Genomic DNA, 12657 nt, shown 5'->3' with positions numbered 1-12657 from the left:
TTGTGATTCCAGGTCTCCCCACAGAAGAGAAACAAGGTAAAAGTTCCCTTTCTTCTTAGAAACAACTACTAAATTGAAAGACTTTAAATGGATAGACATCGGGTGGCTCAGTTGATTAAGCGTCTGACTTCAGCTCAGGTCACGATCTCGCAGTTTGTGGGTTTGAGTTCCGCGTCAGGCTCTGTGCTCACAGCTCAGAGCCTGGAGCCTGCTTGGGATTCCGTGTCTGTCTCTCTCTCTCTCGCTCTCTCTCTCTCTCTCTCTCTCTCTCTCTCTGCCCCTCCCCTACTCATGCTCTGTCTCTCAGTCTCAAAAATAAATAAACATTAAAAATATTTAAAATAACATAAAAATAGACGTATGTTAGAGGGAGGAACTGGGATTTTTCACAGGCTAAGAAGAGTCTCTGAGAAAATAAGCAAGTAACATTTTCCAAAAGCCTTTAGTAAAAAAATCTGTGAAAGTTTAAAAGAGGTCCTACTTCATCATGGGTTTCAAAGTATTACAGAGACTGATCTATGTTGGGATGTCCAACGTTCATTCACCAATATTTACCGTCTCCTATCAGATCTGTGCCTGGTGTTAGGAATAAAAACAAGACAACTGGTAGGAAGACACAGCACAGGGGGCTTCACCATCTAGTGTAATGACTGACATAAAGCCTCTTATTTTTAATGCTCATGAACATGGAATGCCATGTTCTTGTAGGCTAGCTTTCTTTGTTTGGTGCCTGCCATCAAGCACACATTCACTAAACATTTGTTGACTACATTTTACCTTGGCCTTCCATTTCATAGCCACCAAAAGGGATTATACAAACTTAAAACAAAAGCAAACTTTAAAGCAAGATCCTTTTTTTTTTTTTTTTTTAAGTAAGCATCACGCCCAGTGTGAAGCCCAATGTGGGACTTGAACTCACTACCCTGAGATCAAGACCTGAGCTGAGATCAAGAGGTCGATGCTTGGGGCACCTGGGTAGTTCATTCAGCTACCCAGGGGTGTCTGACTTTGGCTTAGGTCGTGATCACACGGTGTGAGTTCAAACCCGGCATCGGGCTCCTCGCTGACAGCGCGCAGCCTGCTTGGGATTCTCTCTCTCTCCTGTGCTCTCTGCCCCTCCCCCACCCTCAGAATAAATAAATAAACTTAAAAAAAAAAAAAAAAACAGAGTCAGATGCTTCACTAAGTCACCCAGGTGCCCCTAACATAAAACCTTATCACGAACCCACATTTTGTAGATAGCTGATGGGGCCCCCAAAAGTTAAGTGACTTGGCCGAGGTCCATAGCAGAACTGTAAGTAACCAGAATCTAGGACTCCCCGTCCCCAGCTGGTCTTCTGTCACCGAAACCTTGAAGAGGTCAAGCCCCCTCCATTGTCTCCTCTGTCACTGGCTCACTCAGGCAACCCGTTTCTTTAGTCTCACACGGCTTCCCAACAACTCTTCCACCACGGGGACCACATTGTGTGGACCCCTACAAGTTCCCGTGTCCCCTGAGCTGTGGGGCGCACGTTAGCCGGAATTCTAATGTGATTCTGCGCGTCGACCTCAAAATAAGCTGAAGCTCCCAGGTGGAAGACAGAGCGCTGGCCAGGAACTCGAAACCTCGGCCCATCCCTCGTCTTCCTGGGTGTCCAGCCCGGCCCCTTGCAGGCATGTGAGTGGATCCCGGGGTGAGTGGGGAGCAGTGGCCCGGCCAGCCCTCCACGCCCGCAGGCTCACCCCGCTGACACTGTGCATGGGATGAGGCCAAAAAAGAGCCCACCTTCCCAAAACCACCGTGAAAATTCAGAATCTGCACAAATTTCGTACCGATGAAAATTTTTTTAGAATTATTTTTTAGAATTTTTTTAGAATTATTTTATTTTAGAATTACTTATTGTTTTAGAATTTATTTTAGAATTATTTCTGTATCTGCTAATGCAAGATACAGAACCAGTTTGGGTACATACTGTCTACTGGCAAAGTTTTGTAGTATCCTCTTGGGTATCAGTAAAATTAGTAAAACATCTTTTCGGAGAAAGGAAGCTATGACTGACAGTAACTAATGATCGATGTGGACGAGGGTTGTAGACACACGAGAGAGAGACCAATGTCAACAGTAGTTAGTCAAAACGTCAATCAAGCCCTTTCAACAGAAGAAAAGGATGACAAAATTTACCTTTTTCTTTGATATAAGACCACCACAAGAAATATTTTATCTCAGAACCCGTGTCCTTGTACACGACCTCTAACTATAAACTGAAACTTAGCAGGAAAAAACAGAAGAATCTTGTACACAAAGATTCTTCCTTGGAAAACTCTCTCACGTGATGGTCAGGAGTATCTTCCGTGGGTCCAGAGAAACAGATCTATTTAAGAATCAAAATCGTACCATAGCCTTAAGAGGATAAACAATAAAAACAATGTAATAGCAGGAAGGACAAACTTACCGCTGTCTGGAACTATCTGTGGTGAATTCTTTAACTTTACATTTTGTTTCCCTTTCTTGGGTTTTTCCAAATTCACTTCTTCTTTTTTCCCTTTCCTCTTCGGGGGCTGAGGGGATGTGTTGTCACTGGATCCAACTGTTGACTTGGACTGACGATCATTTCCCTAAGTGGCAAAAGATTGGAGACCCTTACCATTGGCTAACAAAATCCCAAAGCAACTCCTAGTCCATACGAGTCATTAACCAGCAGTAAACCGGGCAGGGGCAGGGGCGGGAGACGAATGGATTCTGCTGAGTCCCCGCTCTCCATTTTAATATCCACGTTAACTTCTCCAAATGCCACAGGAAGGGTCTAACAGAGGCAGGAGAACAAAAATAATAGCTAAAAAGTGTTGAATACTTAACATGTACCAGAAATTCCAGAAAATTATTTCAATCCTCACAACCCTGGGAGACAGTCGCTGTGTCGCGCCATTGCAAAGAGGAAGCAATGAGGTCATGGAGCCAGCAAGCCGCTGCCTTAACCATCCTCTCCCTCCTGTGACTTCTGGAAAAAGCAGCAGCTATCTGTTGGCTGAGGAATCGCGACAGCCTTCAGTTTGATTCACCGGTCTAGAGACACCTCCTCGACCAGCGGTCACCGTGAATGTGCAGGTGTCATCATCCAAGGACACACACACTATGCTTGTAAAAATCCTCAAATCCATACTCATCCGCTGGCGACTGCCACGCTCCCTGGAGATCACAAATCCAGAGTGACACAGACACAGCGGCTTAAGACCACACCCGGGCAAAGGCAGCCACCAACTGTCACACATTCAGCGGAGCCTCTGGAGATGAAGACTGCATCTGCAAAGCAGGCTCCTTATCACGAAGGTGAGGTTGAGTTTCGAGGGCTCCCGTCACTGGCCTAAGAACGGCTCCCGGGGTGGGGGCGGGGGGACCGGGGCACATAACCCACCACAGGGGTGGCTACCACACACACCCACCGAACAGCTGTGTTCGTACTCCGTCACTGCTTGCCCATGCCTACTGCAAGAAACTCCCTCCTACCAAGAGCACCTTGGTCCCTTCGGTGCTCAGGTGCTAAGCCCACCTGCATGCAGAAAGCGTGAGGCTGCAGGTGGTAGAAAGAATGAAAGTTCCAGAGACCAAAGCACCTGGCTCAGAGCCACTGCTCTGCCACTAACCACTGAGGGGACCCTGGGCTAACTAACTCCTGGCTTCTTTGATCCTGGTTCCTCAGCAGTTGCGTGGGGCCAACGTACCTGCCTTCAGGTCCATCACGAGAAGGAAATGGTAACACTTATAAAATAACTAGTACAGCGCCTGTCAGGCAGTATTTACTCAGTGAGCATCAGAGTGCTTCTTCCAAGAGCAGAGTTAGTCTCTTTTTCTTAAAAATCGTATTGAACTCACACCATATTGGGTGAAATCTTTTTTTTTTTTTTCAACGTTTATTTATTTTTGGGACAGAGAGAGACAGAGCATGAACGGGGGAGGGGCAGAGAGAGAGGGAGACACAGAAGCGGAAACAGGCTCCAGGCTCTGAGCCATCAGCCCAGAGCCCGACACGGGGCTCGAACTCACGGACCGCGAGATCGTGACCTGGCTGAAGTCGGACGCTTAACCGACTGCGCCACCCAGGCGCCCCCATATTGGGTGAAATCTTTATGCAACATCTGTACCATGCTAGGATCTGAAAATAAATGTAGTAATATTAAATAAACAAATCTGCCTAGAAACCTATTATAACTGCTCATTTTAAACATTTATATATTCAGCCATCCAGAAGCATTTAAATGGTTTTAGCCATCACCCAATTATGGGTAGAAATATTCACAGCCTTACAAATGAAGTTATTTATGCTACTTTGTCGTAGCCTACAAGAAAATGAATTATGCATAGATTTATTAACAGTATGAAAACTTGTCCAAATCTATAACACTCCTTTGCATAATTTAATTTCCTATTCCAGCTGCAATTTAAACATACGTTTCCATTTAATTATTGCATTAACAGCAACCAGAGTTGTTGGTTTTTTTCTTTCCTTTTCTCCAATGATTCTTTCTCACAAGGCCATAGGCTGCCTGGCAGAGAGACAGACAGGTAACATGATTAAGTAGAGATCCCAAAACCATCAGCCAGGCCTCATATCCCCACCTATTTTCAATCAAGTCTATCCATCCCAAGATTTTAAAACTTTAAAAGCCTTGGATGAGTGAAGTAACCCTTCTAGCAAGCCTACTGGAATGTTCAGAGATGCCGTTGAACTTCCAAGGATTAAAACAAAGCTGAATGTAGAAGAACCTCTCTGAATCTTGGCAGGACGGCCTTTTACAGCTGTCTGGGAGAAGTCATTTTCACAAGGGGGAAATAGAAGCCCCATCCTACAGTGCCTGAGATTCACACGATTTTAAAAACCAGCTCTCTTGTAAACTATACAGGAAGTTCTGATATACTACATTACTGATAAGGACACTCAAAAGGGCGATTTGGGAGCATCAAGAAAGGCTGGTGACTTCCAACAATATAAGGCACAGCTTTGGAAACCAACATCCACGTATCCAATTATGGAAGCACCAGCTTGCATTCTCACGGATCTTCCTTTCTTTTCTGAGACTTCCACACGTGACTTATAACATAGATACATAAATAGAGAGTTGTGGCTATTTGGGGGGGGGGCATAGGTAAGAGGGGAGTTTTGCTATCTTGTACAGAAAAAGCAGTATTGTTGAGTACTTTCTTACATTCTAAGTACCCACTTGACACAAATATGGTATTACTGTCACCATTTTACAGATAAAGGGGATTAACTCTCTCACGGTTACCCAGGTCTGGTTTTTCTACATGAAGCTGCCTGATGCCAAGGCACTACAAATATTTATAATATGGCATGATTCCCTGAAAAGACCACCTGCAAGTGACAAATTGGGTCAACATGCCTGAGAACAAGGAGTCAAGAAGCAGCCTGATTTTACAGCGTGTCCTATGCAAACACTGGACCCCGTGCGGTATCTCGACCACTGCCCTGCCTCTTGCCCCACACACATCAGTGTATCCGACAGGAAAAGCAATCTGCTGGCTCAAATAAGCAAAAGAACTGAAAAGAACCCTTCCATCTCCCCTCACTCTACTGAAACTGGGATTTTTTTAAATAGTTCCCTCGGCTCTTTCCAATAAGAGCCACTCAACTCATGACTACAGGAAACGCATTCCCAGTCCCCATGAACAGGTGCCAAAGGCACAGAGGTCATAAAACACCAAGTTTCGCGAGGGATCTGCCTCACACGACAGCCTCTGCCATGCGTGTCTTTCAGAGACGCACCCCAAAGGGAGACTTCTAAGCAGGAAAGTAGACCCAGAATCAGGCTGGCATTTCTCTCACTTGCGAATCTGGTGATGGTAAGTGTGCAAAAAAAAAAAAAAAAAGAAAGAAAGAAAAAGAAAAAAAAAAAAGCCCTTTTATCCATCCTGGACTCAGTTTCCCAAAAGGCAAAATAGAGCTTTGGAAACATCTGGACCTTATCTTGCTTCACAGTGACTTTGGGATACACGGATAATCGTATTGGGTTTTTTTTTTTTTACCAGAACTTTACCAATTATAATATTGGAATCTGTAAACTACTCATCACAAGATGTAACAGCCACATGGTAATAATAAACAAGAACAACTTTTAGCCTCTGGTTTTAGTTCTCAAATCTCTGAGTTCGCACATCTGCCACTAAGGGGCACCCTGACACTACACGGGGCGTCCCGGCTGCTACACCACAGCCTCCCCTATGATGGGGTGTGTTTCCACTGTGAACAGAATTTAACATCATCCACGCATATCTTCCTTCTGTTTTCAAGGCTAGAACTGCACGCTAAAATTACTCTCCATTTGCTCGTGTCTGTGATTCTCCCAGGACTAGGCGTTCGTGTAAGGAATGGCTTTCTGGTCTCGTCCTGCTCTGCACGGGGCATTCCTTAGGGGCTCTGGAAGGGCCTGCAAGAGCCCAGAAGCCCTCACCACCCGCACTCCCTACCACAGGGTAGATGCGGCTGCGCTAGGCACTTACACACCAGCAGGGGCCCCTGTGCAGACTCTGGTGGCTTTCCGCCCCGCTTTTTTTTTTTTTTTACTAAACTCTATCAGGCCACCTCCCGCACTCCCCTTCCTTATGCAGTAGAGCAATTCCTAGAAAGCCTGGTGAGAAATGAATTCATAAAAACCCAGTTCTGCATCCCCTTTGATCCGTATCACGAATTTGAGGGTGCTTTTCCTGCTGACTTGGCAGTGATTCCCAAAGCCCTGAGCTGGGTCTCCCCTAGCCACTTCTCTCCCACCCCCACTCAGTGCCAAGCGGCTAATGATCTTAAAAACATGTACATTCTCCAGGGACCCAATTAATTAAAGGAAAGGAGTAAATGAATCCTTCTGTTAAAAACTAAGTTTGTGACTTTGGAATTACTGACCAAAGACGGTCTCTCCATGCAGCTCACTGCCCGTCATTCACACACCTAGACAGGTTCAGTGAGCACCTGTTATGTGCCAGGCACGTTATGACTCTGCTCAAATACAATCCCTTAAAGGAGGGCTGTCCTGACCACCCAGATGCTGCAACATCCTCTCACTTGCTCTTCCCATTCCTTGATGTATCTTTCCTCAAGCTTATCCCTTATCCTCAAGCTTAATACCAAATGCATTGTCTGTTTGTTTCTCTTTCTCCTCCTCTAGAATGTAAGTTCCACACACTTCGTGTTTTCTCTAGAATCTCTGCCTCCCTCTCCGCACAAGCACTAATACAATACCCCAGGACATAACATGCACTCAAGAGATGCCTGTTGGATGAATGCATCATTCAGTGACAAGAGCTACAATATACTCAAGGAAGAATGGTCACAGACATCCATGTCACCTGCAGCCACCTGACCAGGTCACCTGCATCACATGCCTGGGTCCAGCCACCCCACCGCCTCTGTTCTTCCCCAACCCACTTCTCTGCAGACATCACACGCAGAGTGATTTCTCAAATAAGTCCAACATGGGGCATGTGGGTGGCTCAGTCCATTAAGCATCTGACTCTTGATCTCGGCTCAGGTCATGATCTCACGGTTCATGAGATCAAGTCCCACATCGAGCTCTGTACTGACAGGATTTGCATGATACACAAAAATGGGGTGAAGGGGAGGGGAGATACCTAAACAGTATCAGTGCCCAGCATTAGCTTATTTCACAAAATGCCAACAGAAAAATTTTGCGTAGTTAAATCAGGGGGAAATGTTCAGACAGGGGGACATGTCAAATCCATTCTGATCACTGCCGGTCAGGCAATTCAATCGAAAGAGCAGAAAGAGAAGCCTCAGCCAGAAAAAGCCACCCCAGCAGCACTCCGGCTGGGATGAGACTCATCACTGTGAGGAGGTACCACAGGCTAAGAAGTTAGGACTAAATGCTGGTCACAGTTCCCCCAGGAGAGCAGCTTAATGGACATCTGCTGAATTAACAATAATTACTGTTAACAATAATAAACAATAATTATTTGTTAAATAACAAATAAGTGGATGAATGATGGATAGGGAAATATTTAGAGTGCTTCTCAATCTTTTAAAGAAATAGAACAGGATTATCTTTTTTTTTTTAACAAAGACTTCCTCTTTAATCTTTTCCAGAGACAAAAATACCGGACTGAGAAATACAATTAATGTGACATAATACAGCATTTCTTCTACTTCTTGGGTTTTTTAAAATTTTTTTTTTATTGTTTATTTATTTTTGAAAGAGAGAGACAGAGCATGAGCAGGAGAGGGGCAGAGAGAGAGGGAGACACAGAATCCGAAGCGGGCTCCAGGCTCTGAGCTGTCAGCACAGAGCCCAATGTGGGGCTCGAACCCACAAACCGTGAGATCATGACCTGAGCCAAAGTCAGAGGCATAACCAACTGAGCCACCTAGGCACCGCTTTTTGGGTTTTTTTTTTTAAAAGTTCATTTATTTTGAGAGAGAGAGAGAGCAAGCAAGCACGCACAAGTGTGGGAGGGGCAGAGAGAGATGGAGAGAGAGAATCCCAAGCAGGCTCCTGCTGTCAGAGCAGAGCCCGATGTGGGACTCAAACTCATGAGCCACAAGATCGCAACCTGAGCCAAAGTCAGACGCCTCACGGACTGAGCCACCCAGGCACCCCGCATTTCTGAAAAAGATTGCCTACTTTGAAACCTGTATTTTAAAAATGTTGGTTCAAGGGGCACCTGGGTGGCTCAGTCGGTTAAGCGGCCGAATCTGGATTTCAGTTCAGGTCACGATCTCGTAGTTGGTGGATTCGAGCCCCTGGAGCCTGTTTGAGATTCATACTCTCTCTCTCTCTCTCTCTGCCCCTCCCCCACTCCCTGTGCTGGTTCACTTTGAAGAGCTTAGCTGTAACACTAATGTTCTAGCATTGTTTCACATAAGTGCTCACATGCCACAAGGCAGGTAAAGTTTTATTTCTTCAAATTTAATTGAAACCCAGAGGACAGTCTCTCTGTATCACATAGAAATATAGAACATTAATGAGTAAAGCATCTGATACTTACACTCCCTTTAGACTTTCTGGATCCTACGATAGGAGGTAGTGAAGAAGACTTCTGACTGCAGAAACAAATTGCAATTTAGAAATCTGAACGTTATTTACAAAAAACACATAATGCCAGATAATTGTCATTCCAACTTGTCGTCCTGACCTGCAAGTCAACTGTTGACGGACATCGGTGTCTCACAAAAAGCACCACAGGGGCGCCTGGGTGGCGCAGTCGGTTAAGCGTCCGACTTCAGCCAGGTCACGATCTCGCGGTCCGTGAGTTCGAGCCCCGCGTTGGGCTCTGGGCTGATGGCTCAGAGCCTGGAGCCTGTTTCCGATTCTGTGTCTCCCTCTCTCTCTCTGCCCCTCCCCCGTTCATGCTCTGTCTCTCTCTGTCCCAAAAATAAATAATCGTTGAAAAAAAAAAAAAAATTTAAAAAAAAAAAAAAAAAAAAAAAAAAAGCACCACATACTTTTTCCCAATTTCACAAAGACCACCATAAAGTTTCCAAATTGCCCTCCAAAAGATTTTTAAACTATTTTAATCAATGCTCCCTTATACTTTTAGTACCACCTTAAATTGTTTCATGGCATTTTTATTCAAATCCCCCAATTTTCTATACGCATTTCAAAAAGTCATTTCCTAAGCTGAGTAATTTTGCCAGATTGAGTCAAAAACAGTAAATTTCCATTCTTTTCATAATGTCTGCAGGGTCGACCGCAGAAGCTCAGACACGGCAAAACACTGGTGTTTGCTTCCATTCAGGGAGCTTCTAAACCAGTCATTCTCTACAAAAAAATAAAAGTTCTCCTTGGCTATAAGAATGCGGTTTCAGAGATGTCTGTGTTGTTAGGAAGCATCCTGGAACCCAGCGAACCTCTGAAAACAAGACCACACGTCCATAAAGGTCTTACTCGTTCGGTTGAGTGAGGCCGCCTGCGAGCTACAGCTCTCTCACTGCCCTCAAGTACACGCTGAGGCTCATGGCAGGCGAACCCAGTGTTGCTGGGGTTGAGTTCGTAGATGGGTAAGCACAGCAATCGATCAGTGTGCTGGTAAAGAATTCTAAAGTGCTGGAAAACCACGTGCTCTTGCACACCCCAAACACCGCCCCCTGAAGTTCCATTTCATCCCTTACTTATTTAGAAACCCTCGGCCAGTCTCTCCTGATAGCTTGATAAAGCTTGTGCTCTGTCTGCACGAGTGTCTGTCACACACCCTAGCAGAGGACAACCACAAAGAGTCCGTTTCTGATAGCAAAGTGGCCACAGAACCACTGGAAAAAGCAGCACCACGGGCAAACCAAGGGGCGCCTGCATCCACCCAGGGCTCTGAACCGATGCCTTTGCCAGCCATCAACTCACCTGGAGTGAGGCACCCTTCACAGACACAGGACATCTCATAGAGAAAAAAAGGGGCAACAGAGTATTGCATGCAATTAAAAGGGTCATCTTTACGGGTGCCTGTGTGGCTTAGTTGGTTGAGCAGGCATCCAACTCTTGATTTTGGCTCAGGTCATGATCCCAGGGTCGTGGGATCAAGCCCCACGTGGGGCTCCACACTGAGCTTCGAGCCTACTTGGGATTCTCTCTCTCCCACTCTTGCAAGCTCTCGCTTGCTCTAAAATTAAATTTAAAAAAATTTTTTAAGTATATTTACAAGTGTGCATGTCATAATTATACTCTGTATCACTGCTTTATTTACTTATGCAAGTGGAATTATATCGCTTTTATCTCTTCCTATTATTGAAAGGACTGAGGCACCTGGGTGGCTCAGTCAGTTAAGTGTCCGACTTCAGTCCGTGCTGACATCTCAGAGCCTGGAGCCTGCTTCGGATTCTGTGTCTCCCTCTCTTTCTGCCCCTACCCTCACGCTCTTTCTCTCTCTCAAAAATGAATAAACTTAAAAAAAAAATTAAAAGGAGTACAAAATATTGTTTTTAAACTTAAATGTTTTAAACTTTTAGATGCTTGTATATCCACCAACTAAAAAATTATCTTGTGCAGCTAAACAGTGGAGACATTATTAAATGTCTAATAATGTATGATACAAAGAAGTCCATTGCCGTGTCTCCTTCACAAAAATAAGCCTTTATATTTACTATGACTTCATAAGTGAACGGTTAAAAAATACTGTATTGTCTTTCATAGATTCCCCAAAATTGTATTTTTGTGCAAAAAAAAAATAAATCTCCAATCTCGGCAAAAAGAATAGCTATATGTATAGATAGATAGATAGATAGATATAGATATAGATATAGATATAGATATAGATATAGATATAGATATAGATATAGATATAGATATAGATATAGATATAGATAGATATAGATATAGATATAGATATAGATATAGATATAGATATAGATATAGATATAGATATAGATATCTTCCCCATGCTTTCCATTCTAACTGATAATCAGTAAGATTATATAAAATAGACCAGTGGTGAGCATTAGACTCGTTATTTCAAGTGGTAACTAAAGCAGGAGACACGAATGAGGGGGAACACTTACCCATAAGACCTTCTCATTGTTGACTTGTCAAACAGTAATTCACTGTAAGGCAGTTTCTTGAACCGATCCCTGCCGACCGCCACGTAAAATTGCCCATTCTCCAACTCGGCCCCGCTCGCAACCAGTCTTCCTTCTAACGTGTAGAGTCTGCCAAAAATATGAACGCCAACAATTCAGCTCTTAACAAGCATGAGAGAGCTACTTAACATTACAAAGTTCAGTAAAAATCCTCTGCTCTTATGCTGGCTCATTTGTTACTAATTCTAATTATTGAATTACAAGTGCCTCAAAGTCATTGGCTTCAATTAAATGCCAGCGTTATAATCCACACAGGACATCGTCCCAAGAAACCTTAACCATCCAACAGGGGGATCCCGTCTTGCTTCCATAGTAAGATTTGGGACGGAGAGCACGAACTTGTACAGGACACGGGGCTTTAAATGGAGCTCCACTCCCGCTGAAGATCGATTCTTCTATTTCTATTTTGCGAGCACTTTTAAAATTTATTTTCTTGGGGCGCCTGGGTGGCTCAGTCGGTTAAGCGGCCGACTTCGGCTCAGGTCATGATCTCGCGGTCCGTGGGTTCGAGCCCCGCGTCGGGCTCTGTGCTGACAGCTCAGAGCCTAGAGCCTGGAGCCTGTTTCGGATTCTGTGTCTCCCTCTCTCTGACCCTCCCCCATTCATGCTCTCTGTCTCAAAAATAAATAAATGTTAAAAAAAATTTTAAATTTATTTTCTTAATTTATTTGTCAGGTTGACAAACTTACTGCATTCTGTGCAAGAGCCCTCAGCCAAAATCATACATCCAAACACACACAGAATGGGATCAGACAACAAGAGGCAAAGGAGCCCATTACCAGGATTAATGGTGCAGAACCACATAGCATTCCTGCCTCTTCCTTTTTGGGTTGTTGTTTTTTTTTTTTTTTTTGGCCTCCCCTCATCTTCCCAGAATCAAGGGATTTCACAAGGACTTCCCTTTACTGTAAAACCACTGCTGCAAACTACAAGGAATATGTTACTTATTAAAAGAACAGTGATAACTCTGCTAGACGATTTAAACGTGTCCACAGAATCTTTTTTTCTCCCCCTGAAGAACAAGAAAAAGCAGACTATTAGAAAACAACACCAGAGAAGTAATGCCTATTCTTGAAGGTTATAAACAGAGGAG

General features: G+C 44.2%; 1 protein-coding gene across 4 annotated transcripts in view; it reads right to left on the bottom strand.

The window, feature by feature from the left end:
• DCDC2 (doublecortin domain containing 2) overlaps positions 1–12657 on the bottom strand; it is a 170927-nt gene that overhangs the window by 102637 nt on the left and 55633 nt on the right. For all 4 annotated transcript variants that reach the window (XM_086706124.1, XM_086706121.1, XM_086706123.1 and 1 more), the window contains 3 exons: positions 11487–11633; positions 8987–9041; positions 2433–2595 (listed from right to left, as the gene is read on the bottom strand). In XM_086706124.1, the coding sequence (XP_086562250.1) occupies positions 2433–2595; positions 8987–9041; positions 11487–11633 (365 nt within the window). The remainder of the gene's footprint in view (positions 1–2432; positions 2596–8986; positions 9042–11486; positions 11634–12657) is intronic.

The sequence above is a fragment of the Puma concolor genome, chromosome B2 (genome assembly GCF_028749965.1).
Source record: "Puma concolor isolate L17-30 chromosome B2, mPumCon1.1.hap2, whole genome shotgun sequence".
NCBI classification, from domain to species: Eukaryota; Metazoa; Chordata; class Mammalia; order Carnivora; family Felidae; genus Puma; species Puma concolor.
The sequence above is the reverse complement of the archived record's forward strand: the minus strand, read 5'-3'. Positions and strand labels throughout refer to the sequence as shown.